This window comes from Carassius gibelio, chromosome A13 (genome assembly GCF_023724105.1).
Source record: "Carassius gibelio isolate Cgi1373 ecotype wild population from Czech Republic chromosome A13, carGib1.2-hapl.c, whole genome shotgun sequence".
NCBI lineage: Eukaryota > Metazoa > Chordata > Actinopteri > Cypriniformes > Cyprinidae > Carassius > Carassius gibelio.
This window is the reverse complement of record NC_068383.1, coordinates 19,235,395-19,248,379: the sequence shown is the minus strand read 5'-3', so window position 1 is coordinate 19,248,379 and position 12,985 is coordinate 19,235,395. Positions and strand designations below refer to the sequence as shown.

General features: G+C 37.0%; 1 protein-coding gene across 11 annotated transcripts in view; it reads left to right on the top strand.

Annotated features, from left to right (window-relative positions):
• The window catches only part of LOC128026419 (calcium-activated potassium channel subunit alpha-1), a 256,870-nt gene that overhangs the window by 207,042 nt on the left and 36,843 nt on the right, over window positions 1–12,985 (top strand). For 10 of the 11 annotated variants that reach the window (XM_052613533.1, XM_052613540.1, XM_052613536.1 and 7 more), the window contains exons 16-18: window positions 157–225; window positions 6,696–6,782; window positions 6,915–6,991. In XM_052613533.1, the coding sequence (XP_052469493.1) occupies window positions 157–225; window positions 6,696–6,782; window positions 6,915–6,991 (233 nt within the window). Of the gene's footprint in view, window positions 1–156; window positions 226–6,695; window positions 6,783–6,914; window positions 6,992–10,925; window positions 10,935–12,985 lie in introns of all 11 variants that reach the window. The other variant, XM_052613541.1, reaches the window with a different exon arrangement.

Sequence of the window (12,985 nt, the reverse complement as noted above, 5' to 3'; positions counted from 1 at the left end):
CACGATTTTGAACCAATGAGATTTCATGGTAAATAGTGTCTTCTGATTGCACTAGATATAGATTAATTAGTTTTTACAGGACCATTTAATGGGTCTTATCAGTTAAAATAGCTAAATGATGACTTCTGCACACTAAATGTCTATTCTTTGTTTCAGGCTGTGCTATGTGAAGCTCAAGTTGTTGTTGATCGCTATTGAATACAAGTCCGAGCAGAGGGAAAGCAGGTTTGTTCCCATTTGATCTTCAACTCCACCATTCACCATTCACTGACCAAAGGGGCAAAGCAGGTGTATCCCTCATTGGTCCTATAGACCCCCTTCAGTAAAGTAATCATTTTTTTATTTGCTAGACATTATGTTATAAGAAAAGGCTGGCAGTTTTTTTTATCATTAAATCTCTCTGCAAGTAATCTAATCTGGTTTCAAATTGGAATCGATCTCATGGAGACAGCAGCATGTTACGTTCTGTCACTGGAGGAAGTTTGCCTCAGCTGGACTCTCACAGCATCACAATTGCCGATCACTGTCTGTAATAGTCACCGTGGAGCCAAAGAGCCATGACATCTGCTCAAGACTCACTGTGCTGTATTGATAAGGGTTTACTCTCCAAGTAAAGAGCCTTCTATCAATAGCACTCTTGTGGCATTCTGTTAAGTGACCCATTTGAACTAATAACATGAAGTACTCTGTCTCAGTAACTTCGACTTTGCCAAATCCCACCACCCCTTCCCACATCCACAACCTGTGTTTCAATGTTTCTGTACACTGTAACTCTTACTAATACATTTTGTGTACAGTGTGTACTAATGAGTGTGGTTTAGAACACAAGTTGGCCTGAAAATACACACACATCATAATATCAGCCGGAAGACCTGGTTATATTTGTTCCCTTTTTTAATATATATGTTATGGGACACTAGAAATGTTTATAAAACATTCTGCATTAATTTATTTTACAGTAGATGGATATACTGGTTAGGACGGCTACTTGTCACAGAGTTAGAGTTGGGGATGTATGCCAAACAAGTTTTTAGATATATTTGTTGCAGAGTTTACAGTGGCTACATTATATTTGACATATTTTAGTATTAAACCAGTATGTTAATGTGGCTCATCCAGTCAATTTAATCTTAACTATCCATTTCACAATAAAAATTTTATAGTTTTGAATCTTTAGTTTTTTACTCAGGTGAGACATAATGCACACATTTATTTCTGCTTAGTTGCATTGACTAAGTATGAATATGTATTTTCAAAATGATCAAATTAGATGAATTGTATTTCTTTTGTGAAATATATAATTCTCTGGATTATCTCAAAATAACTTTTAACATATGTGTTGTTACTATGTTAAAAATGAGTCATGCTGTGATATAAGATTTTGCCCATACTGCCTACCACTACCCGCTTTTGCCATATTGTTCAAATTCAAGTTCTTTTTTATTCAGCAATGAAGTTATTACAGACACACACACGAAAAAAAAAACATACACAAAAAAAAAAAAAACATTTAATGCTGAATAGGAGCATCAAGAAGACATAGTCCTATAATTTCTTGCCCCTTTTTACAATAATCTGATCTGGCAATACAATATTGTCTCTCAGAGAGATCTGTATTCAGAACAGTTATGAACTAGTTGTTTTCCTTTTTTCACTCTTTATGAATCACCTGCTGAAAGTGTAACACAGAACCTTGTTTTTCCTCAATATCACCCTAAAGTGCCAGTGATGTCCAGAATTCTTTGTGGCAACACACAATGACTGTAAAACAAAAGTAATTTTTTACTTTCACTAGGTATTATACAGTTCCTAAAATTCGATTACTTTGTAATGGATGGCTGTTAAACTTTGGTTAATAGCTTTGCCGTACCTCACATAATGGCAGAACTTTTTGAGGGCACAACATTATACTTTAGTGTAACAATATGGTATCCTGGACTGGTTTAAACTTGGAAGTAGACATGTGCCGGAATTTGGTAATGTGATATATCATGGTAATGAATATGCACGATATTGTTATCTTGGGCACTTCTAAATACAGTGAATAATTATTTATTACAAATTATTCCGAATTTGGAATGTATTTTAAGAATACTATTCCCATCAGCTGGTCAAATGCACAACACCCCTGTATGCTGCTTGAAAGACGGGTGTGTGCTCTGATGTAAACAAGTATGCTTCAGAAGCACCGGGAACACATGAGAGACGTGCTGAATGATAGCACATTCACTCTCTGACAGCAGATGGCGCTAAACTGTGGAAAAAAAGCAGCCTTTACTCTAGAAACCCCATAAACAAAGTAGCTGATCTACTTTCTAAAACATATTTAAATAGCCATTCAAATTTGTGGATTTGCAATGGTGTCACAGCCAAATATATTTGGACTTAATAGGCTATTTATTTTATTTTTTATTTTTCATTTTAACCTGGACTACAACATAAGTTTTGATTCGTTATTGTTGGTTCACACTTTACATTAGGGCTTTATTAGTTAACATTAGTTAATTCATTAGTTAACATAAACTGCCAATAAAAATTATTCTGAACATTCATTAATCTTAGGTACCGTATTTTTTGGACTATAAGTCGCACCTGAGTATAAGTCGCATCAGTCCTAAAATATGTCATGATGAGGGAAAAAAACATGTATAAGTCACACTGGACTATAAGTCGCATTCATTTAGAACCAAGAACCAAGAGAAAATATTACCGTCTCCAGCCGCGAGAGGGCGCTCTATGTCTTCAGTGTAGACTACAGGAGCACTGAGCAGCATTAGAGCGCCCTCTCGCGGCTGGAGACGTTAATGTTTTCTCTTGGTTCAAGCCTCTTAGTTCATTTCTCTAGGTTTGTGTCAAATTAATTTTGATAAATAAGTCGCACCTGACTATAAGTCGCAGGACCAGCCAAAGTATGAAAAAAAGTGCGACTTATAGTCCGGAAAATATGGTATTCCAATATTTAATAACACGTTGTTAAAATCAAAAGTTGCAACTGTTATTTAATGAGCTAACATGAACTAAGATTTTTTGATCAATAACGTACGTAGCAAATGTAGCTATTGCTCATTGTGAATGTTAATGCATTAACTAAGGTTAACTAATGAGGTCTTAATGTAAAGTGATACCTATTGGTCTTTCTAGTTCTTTTGCACATTAATTTGTGTAAGACTTTTAACTTTATATATTTTTCTGTATTGCTTTATTGTATTTAAATGTTCAGTTATTTTTGTTATAAAAAGTTATTTAACATGTTATAATGTATTTTGACCCCTTTTTGAAACAAAATTCCAATACCGTGATAATACCGTATACCGTGATAAAAGCAGGAGCAATTAATCGCAACAGGAAAATTTGATACCGCCATATCCCTACTTGGAAGCGCACTTTGGGATTTAGACCATCATTTTTCCTTTGTAGGACAGACGAGTTAACCAATGAGAAACATTTTTTTTATGGTGAAAATGACTGTTTTGCCCTCTACTTTGGAGATTGACAGGTTCTTATTTTTTATTTATTTTTTATTTCCTGATCTTAATGTGCAGATACAGATGACTGACACCTCGCCTCCTTTTTTTTTCCCAGTCTATGTTTGATATATAATGTTTTCTTGTTGTTTGCAGAAGCAGAAAGCGGTATGCCCTCTTCATTATCTCACCCCTCTACACTTTAGATCAACTGTGGGAGAAAAGCTTAAGGATATTGTACCACCTCCCTGTCAAAAAATGGCCAAATTCTCTCGCTTTCTCTCTTATTGTGTTTCTCTTTGTGCTTAATGCACTAACTTCTTTGCAGGCAGAGAGAGTAGTTGCTATTGTTCAATTCACTTGTTTCATCGTCTGTGCTTTTCACATATCAACACAGCATTTATCCACTCCATGTTCATTCATCTCTGGGGTTTTTTTTCTCATCTTCCTCTTGCTTTTTTTTTGCCGTTTAATTTTTTAGTGTTCATCAGCTGCAAATAATTTCTGCCCGTGTCTTTTTCAGTGTTGTGCTCTCCATGCAAACAGTACTTCATGTTTTTTTTTGTTTTTTTTGGGGGGGGGGGGGGGGTTATTTTATAATGCACCAAGAAAAGTGCCCTAATAGTGCCTAAAAATAGCTGTATTCAGTGCATTGTATATAAAAAAATACTAGTGTTTGTCCTTTAAGAACTGATGTGTCTCAATATGGCAAGTTTTATTTCACGCAGTATTAAATGCTAAACACTGATTGGTTAGTAAAGGCTACACTATTCATGGTGACCATCTTTGCCTTTTCTGTCATTACCACTCTAACACTGTATTGCGTTTGTGTGTCTGTGTGTTGGAGCGACTGTGATTTGTATTTGTGTGTGTGTGATGTTGATTCTAACGAGTGTGAGTGTGTGACTGAATGGTCGATCTGTGTGTCGGTGTTTGTCTGGAACTGATGATCATCATGTCCCCAAATGCCTGTGCGTCTCTGAGTAGATGTTTATGAAGTGAGGTCGCTTCCTGTCAGTTTGGTGTTCTGTACAACAATCCAACTGCACAGAAGTTACTGCAACAGTTTGCATCTACGTGCCGCTGTGCGGTGGCTGCACCTGCTCTCTTAGATGTGCCCTTGGTTGTGACGCTCTTGGTGACCGCATGCCTGTATGCTCTGTCACGTGATGTGTGATGCTTGCTTTGTTTCCTATAATATGAGCTTTAGTGATTCTGAACGGAAGCCTGTGTTTCCATGCAATCGGTCTGTGATCGGCCCATTGCATAAGTGTCAAACAGTGTGAAAATCTCAAATTTGGGGAGCAATGTGTGTGAATATGTCAGTGAATGAGTCTGTTTGTATTCATCTTATGAAAGGCATGTCAAATGTGCTGCTTCTCACTAAGGGGGCTATTTAATCAGATGCAAAGCTTAGTGATAAATAACCCAGCACAATGATTTCAAGCAAGACAGAGCGCTTTTGACATTTTCATTAACTGACCAGCCAATGTCTGCTTTATAATGGATTAAATCCCCCTCTTTTGGCCTTCATTTTTGATGAAGTGGTTATTTGACAAGCCCAGAGGAAAGGATTTTGATAGACTGCATATTTCAAATGGTATTTAAGTATATGGCTCTTTCAGAGCCAGTGATGCTGGCCACCATTTTGAGTCTGTGGAATAACAGGATGTCTTTCATGAGCTCTTTCGTCTGGGCTCTCTAGTCTCTAGTCACACTGGGCATTTGTCAACTCAATTGTCTCAAATTGTCACTCAATTCATTGACGATTCCTAACAAATGTGGCAACCTTTGATGGCTATGTTGTGTTGTCTCGTCTTTTTCTAATTAACGGGGAATGATACAATGGTTCAGTAGTGGCTCGGTCTACACTGCTCAACCTCTACAGTTACAAAGCAGACTCTCCCAAATATCTGGCAGAAGCTGACATTAGATTCATAAACATCAAAAATTCCTCGCCCACCAAGGGAAGTCACAGAGACGCTGACAGGGCTAGCTTAGGTTTGACAGCGACTGGTATTTGTTCACAATGGCCTGGGATAGATCAATCACTAGGAGCCAAAACCCAGAGCTAAGGTTGCTTCAAACAAAAAAGTCTGTCATTTACTGAATTTGATTCAGAATGCTTTGTATTTTTGATATTAAAAAATATATTTTACAATTGCCATCTTTAGATGTTTTGAATTGATTTAACATTCACAACCATTCAAAAATTTGTACTTTTATTCAGCAATTCATTATATTGATCAAAAGTGACAGTAAAGACTTTTATATTGTTACAAAATGTTTCTATTTCATCTAAAAGAAATAAAAACTAAAATATTAAGTTTCAAAAGGTTATTTCAGGTAAAAGAAATAATGTTAATATTGGTTAGCAAGATGATATAACATGCAGTTCATTATATCTGTATATAATAGTCAGTAAAATTAAACAAAAATATAAAATAACAGACAACACAGTCTGTCAAAGTAAGAGATATTGATTACTGGTGGCATAACCTCTACATCAGTTCTTATTTTTCTAATTAGGTTACACAGCAACAATAACAATAAAAGTAATAACAATGGCTTAATAGCTGATGCTACAAATGTAATGGTCACCATGTTTAGATTTCCGCTTTCTTGTTTGCGCAGAAGCAACTTCAAGTAAAACTGCATGGCTTGTGTTGGCTTACTTATGCTGTTGCCGCAGTTTCAGAGACCCAGGATGCACCCTGAACTCTTGGTGGGCTGGTCATTCCCTTGCTTTCCACCGCACTAAAGAAGGAGTTCAATTGCGCTTCTGTGTTGTGATAAACCTCACACCATGAGTTTCTGAAGGCCTGTCGACCAGAACGCCTATACTGTTTCCGCCCCAATTTTAATTCTTTCTTTTATCTCATCATCTAGACAATTCAGTATAAGATCATCATTAATAAAAAAAAAAAAAAAAACAAAGAGAAGAAGAATTAAAATGGGCTAGTCATTCTGTTGTGTACTGTACTGTATTTGTGTGAAACCAGGTGGCCTAAGCATTCTTTTTGAATAGGTCCCTTTCGCTGCACTATTTTTTTTTTTTTTTGACAAAAGTACAATTTCAGTACTAAAATTTGATGCAGTATATGCATGTTTTCTCATCAGTCTTTTCATCAAGGTCCAAAAACACGTGTACCATTCCTCTTGATTAGAGTTGTTGAATCTGCAAGGTTGGTTTTCATGTTAATGAAAATGACCCTTTTTCTGACTGAACAGTATTCTGATCAACCCGGGGAATCATGTAAAGATGCAGGAGGGGACACTGGGATTCTTTATCGCCAGCGACGCCAAAGAGGTGAAAAGGTAATCATCTCTACAATCTATCTAAATTACTTGTGCTCTTCTATTTGATTTTTCATGTTTCAATACTAGTGAAAACTGAATTGTGAAGGGCACACTTGAAGCAGAGTGTTCAATTCTTTGTCTTTCTTTTAGAGCATTTTTCTACTGCAAAGCATGTCATGATGACATCACAGATCCCAAAAGGATTAAAAAGTGTGGCTGCAAGAGAAGTAAGTACACCCGACCATCCCTCACCTCCAACTCTTTTTCACTTTGTAGGGCACTTATTACGTTGTGTAATATGTCAAGATATTGTTGTCTCTCTTGTAATGTAGAATTTTTAAAATACAAATGTTTTTTTTGGAAAGTTACATATTGGAAATGAAATGAAGACGGGCTCTGAAAAAAAAAAAAAAACACTTGCAAGGCAGCAAACAAAAGTTTACAGTTTAATTAATTTTCATAGTTTTGCTTTTTTATTTTTTATTCACATATTATTTGCAAAAACCAAATCAAACTTCGCATTAAAATTAAGTTGAACTGAACTTTCTAACTATAGTGCTTACACTTAGAAAGAGACAATCATCTTACACCCCCCCCCACACACACCTCGCCCACAACTACTTGAATTTGATGACTCTCATGGCCTTCTAGGATTGTAAAGTGTAAATCAATGTGTGCTGCTGAATCTTAGCAGAAACAGTAGGTCATCTGAGTATTTTAATTTTCACATATTTTTAATGAATACTGTGAGACATTACTCATAAAATAAACATGTGCAGCCATAACTGATTAAAACACTTCCCTTTACATAGGGTAGGATTTTTAAAGAAATACATGCTTTTATTTTAGAAAATAACCACAAGTGACAGTAAAGGTTTTTATATTGTTACCCCCCAAAAATCTTTTTTTTTTTTACCATTCATTAAATGATCCTTGAAAAAATGTTTTTATTTCTACAAGAATGTTAAGCAGCAAAACTAATTTCAACACTAATAATAAGAAGAAACGTTGGATACACAATGAGCATATTAGAATAATTATTGAAGGATCATGTGTACTGGAGTAATGATGCTGAAAATTCAGCTTTGATTACAGGAATAAATTACCTTTTAAAATATATTCAAGTATAATTAAACTATTATAATTAATTAATTAATTAATTAAAAATTATTTTACATTGTACTTATATTTCAGTGTTACTGCTGTAACTTTTTTTTTGATCGAATAAACATAGCATTGGTGAGCATGAGATACTTTTGTCAGAACATTAAAGGTCCCGTTTTACACGCTTTTTTGAAGCTTTGATTGTGTTTATAATGTGCAATATAACATGTGTTCATGTTTCACGTGTAAAAAAACACAGTATTTTTCACACAATTCACCTATCTGTATACTGCTGTTTTCACTGTCACAAAAACGGGCTGATGTCTTCCTTGTTCCATGAAGCCTCTCCTTCAGAAATACGTAACGGGTTCTGATTGGGCCAGCGGTACCTGTGTTGTGATTCGACAGCAGCTGAGAGCAGGCTGCCCTCCTGGTAACGTGATTGGGCTAGAACGCACGTGCTGGAGATGTATTTATAGTCACAGGAGCGTTTTTACTGACGAGATGCGCATGAAAAACCGCATTCGTTTTTTTGCACAGCCCTAACATCTAGTTAACAAAGCTAAACAGCGTTGTCCTTTGTGTAATAAGTTACAGAAACTGTTAAACACACCAACTTAAATAATAAAATACACTTACCGGTTGTGGTCCATAAACAACGCCTTCTCCAGACAAAGAGGGAACTGCGCCATCTTTCAAGAATAATCTTTGTGCAAATCCAGCATTAAACTGATTGAGATTGAGAAAGCTGTCCTCAGCAAAATGAGCTGCACATAGTTTTACATGTGCATTATAATTTTCGGGAACCGAGTTAAACATAAATTGTAACCATTAATCTCAAAGTACAGCGTTCCTGAGTAGCCCAAACAAAGATGATTGAACTCAGAGATGAAAAAAAAACAGCGTTTCAACAACATGGCGACAAACACAAACAGCTCTTCCTTCTTCTCCGTCGGAGCGCAACAAGGCCACGCCCCCTGTTTGTGAATTCATGTGGGCGGTGGTTAGTCAAAAAAACTGTTTTAGTGACGTTATTACTGCAGGAACTAGAGGGCTGTAGTCCAAACGGATTGTTTTTTGTAGGCGAATTCTGTTAAATCAAATATCTCGCTTGGCATTACATTTTGAGCTTTAGAATTTTACAGATATTATTTATACTCTAACAACAACATTACACACTAACTAAAGTTTAAAACATGGAATCACAAAGAAGGGGACCTTTAAAAAAATCATATTAAGCTCACCCTAAGCTTTTTGACAGCAGTGTAAAGAAGATGAGACTAATTGCAATACAGCATGCAAATAGATGTAATGGAGATAACTGATTGCCATTCAGAATGATAGTATTACTGTGATGCCATTCCTTTTTGAATGATAGAATGTTCAGCTGTCAGTGGAAGATTTTCACACTTTCATCTTCCATTTCTTAAGTGTGAAAAAAATCAATGTCATGTCTAAAACCACAATTATCTACAAAATGCATTGCTGTCTTGCTGCAATCTCTTGAAAAAGACAAGCAAAATTAGTAGAGCCCCTAAGGTGTTTTTTTTTCACTTTGAGAAAAACCATATAAAAGAATAAGGAGAAAGAAATGGACTGTAGAAAAGGAGGGATAAAGAGGACAAGGTGAAAGAGTGAGACTCTTGAGGAAAGCCAGTCAGCAGCATGCTAATGGTGGAGAGAGATACAGATGTAGAGAGGGAATGACATGATTAGCAGGGTTGAAGAGAGAGGCTGTCAGCTCATGGTAGCTTCAGCAGGAGAGAGGCAGAGGTAATGACACCAGTCAGGTGGAAAAACAAAAGGCAAGAGTAGCTTGGCCCACCCTCGCCAGACATACAGTACCCGAAAACACACTCCTGGCTCAGGATCATTTTACCAATCATATCCACCCTGTTTACCCAGAACGCCCAGCGCAAGTGCCGGTCGGACGCGCCACTGTCATGTCCCGCTGCCTCTGCCCGGTGAAAACACTTTCTGACAGGAAGTCACTGAAGTAGAAGAGAGATTAATAGCTCAGAGTGTAGTCAACTGTCAGAGCACATCCTGCAGACGTTTATATCATTTGATAGAAATGTATTTCCTTAAACACCCGCTTAATTATATGTACATGTGGCAACATCTAAATGTTTGTTTTATTTGATAATCTTGGCTCAGTAGAATGAAGCAATATTTATGTTAAGTAGAGCATGCATTAACATTAATGTTGAAATGATGCATTGTTATTACATGACCTATATAAGCATTTGTCCAAACCAGTTAGTCACAAGATGAATAATTCAGATTCATTCCCAGTGACCTTTCACTGTGCACACTTTAACAGCTGCCCTTGTTTATTTATTATTTTATGTTTATGTTTACATCTACATCATTTGAAAATTATACATGTTGTTTCAGATGATGCACTTTTGACAACAGGTAGAATATATTTATTTATTTATTTATTTATTTATTTTGAGGGCACTCATGCTCACCAAGTCTGCATTTGTTTAAGAAAAAAGACCGTAAAAATATATATATTGTGAAATATTACAACAATTTAAAATAACTTGAACGTCTTATGTTTGACTTTATTTAAAAATGTAATTTGTTCCTGTAATGGCAATGCTGATTTTTTTTGGATGAATGAGGGATTACAGTGTTTTTTCAGCATCATTACTTCAGTCTTCAGTGTCACATGATCCTGCAGAAGTCATTTTAATATGCTGATTTGTTGCTCAAGAAACATTTCTTATTATGATCAATGTTGAGAACAGTTGTGCTGCTTAATTTTTCAAGACCCCAAACTTTTACACAGTGGCTAAAATATTTGTATTTCTTTTTTCTCTTTTGTTTTCACCCCAATTAATAGTTTTTGATTATATGCACCATCCCTAAACCAAATATCAGCTAAGAGGCCAGTAGCCTTACAATAAAGGAGATGAGGTTTCCATTGCTGTGACGGAAGTTTGTGTTCTTTTATTTCACCCTCTTTATGGTCATTGACATACTTCTTGATGTATTTTCTTCCTTGCTGCCTTGGAATATCGCCTCTTTATTTAAACCTCTCACTGGTAGTGACATATTGTGAGTAAAAATGGGTTTCCTGTGGCCAGAGTACAGTCTGACTGTCTGACTGTCTCACTCTTATAATAGTTCTATATATATATATATCTCCTCTCTATATATATGTTGCATGTATCAGTCTAGCTGCTGCATCCTTCCAACACCTCATCTCTCTCTCCACTGTCCTCAGCCCAAAACAATACAGCAGAATTTACTGGCCTGAAAATGACCCAGTCCTGACCCTCCTACAAACCAGTCTTTAACAGGAGAGAACAATGAGGCTGTGACCAGTAACACTATTCCTCCCAAAGATTTACTTACAGCACCATTCTGAAATCGGAGATTCATTTCAAAGGTTCTTTGACCCTCCCGAAACTCAATGAAACCTGAAATGAATGTCACGACAATCTGAAAAGTCAAACACACCGATTGATTTTGCTACTATTAGTCATGGACTTCACGAGTGCCAAGGGGGGAGGTTAAGTCCACTTGAATCCATCACCTCGCTGTCAGAGGCAATTTTGCATGCTGCTGTATTTTCAGTCTTGTGGAAGTTCTTCAAATTCTTAGGCTTAACGAGCATCGTCTCCAAAACACAATCAAAACAATCTGGTCTCCCTCTTGCCTACAGCCTCCCCTTTGTCTCCACCATCCGGCCCCTGCCCAGACTCTATACACAATACAACAAGCATCAGCAGTATTGAAATCTTCCTTTTTTACTTGCTGCCCTCACTGTGCATCTCTCAACATTAGGTGCATGGTGGTGTTGACCTTTGCTGTACACAACTTGGACACTAGATGCCACTGTAGTTCTACAAATTAGATGGGAACCAAATGGGAACACTGAGGTCCTTATAAACCTATTTAGCAAGAATGCTATCAGCCAATGTGCAATGTAGGGTCTTTTTACTTGTCACCTAGGTTTCTTTATGTAGGTCTCCCCAAGGAGCCCCTGGGCGTTGTTTGCTTTATACTGGTTTACAGATGGAGGTGTGTTTGTTTTAAGTATTTTAAGAATTTAAAGCATTTTTCTTATAAGCATAAGGTCAAAATAGGCTATTATGTGCATACGTAAAGCTTTTAAATATGTTCCTGTCCATTAGTATTTTAACATAAGATGCAGCCTGCTTTAATTTAAGGGAAGTTTTAGGGTGAGGACAGACGTAAGGGGTGCTGATAGCATTCTTGCTAAATCGGGTTGACCTGTTTAAGAGGCTTCAGTAATTAGGCTCTCTGTGTAGTCTTGTTCAGTCACTCACATCATCATGTTGTCTTGTGTCTTTTTCGCCCTCCCTGTCTCACTGACTAACATAACAACATACTATGTGCTCCGATGAATGTTAACCCTCAAACTCTGAAGTAACAGATTTCAGCATGAAATTAAGTAGAAGTCCCGCTGCTGCACGTTTTTGCATTGCCTCAATCAGTTTCAGCCCTGTAAACAGTTGACCAGGCTGCCGTTTCAAGAGATACGACTGCGGTCACCTCCCACTGCATGCCTGTTCTTCCTGCATGATTCTACACGAATAACAATCCCAGAGGTTATGGCTCTAAAGGCCAAGCCATTTACCGTATTATCTTTCCAGCATACAACTGAAATCGGCCTCTTAATTCGGGCTCATAACCTCAGATGGAAGTCAAAAGCAGGCTTTTCGCTGTGGATTGTTTGCTCTTTTGAGGGTGCCAGACTTGATTATGGTCCGTTAGCAAGGTGGCACCAGGAGAATGCATACCAAGGACTGTTTTTAGTCCAATTCACAGCAATTAAATGCTGCTATAGTCTCTCACCACAGCCCCTTTGAGAACCAAAGAAAAATATAAAAAAAATGCATACATAATACCCCACGCACTGTATGTTTGAATCAAATGAGCAATGCATGTGAAAGTATCTTCTAATCAGAGGACAAAGAAATAGCATATTGGCATGTTTCCTACACAAATCTCCTAACCAATCCCTGATTGAGCAGAGTTTGACAAACAGAATAGAGTGCCTACGTTAGAGCCCGTTGTGATGTCGTTAACCTGCTACTGCATGATGGGATACAGGTACGTGATCCTCTCTTTTCGATGCA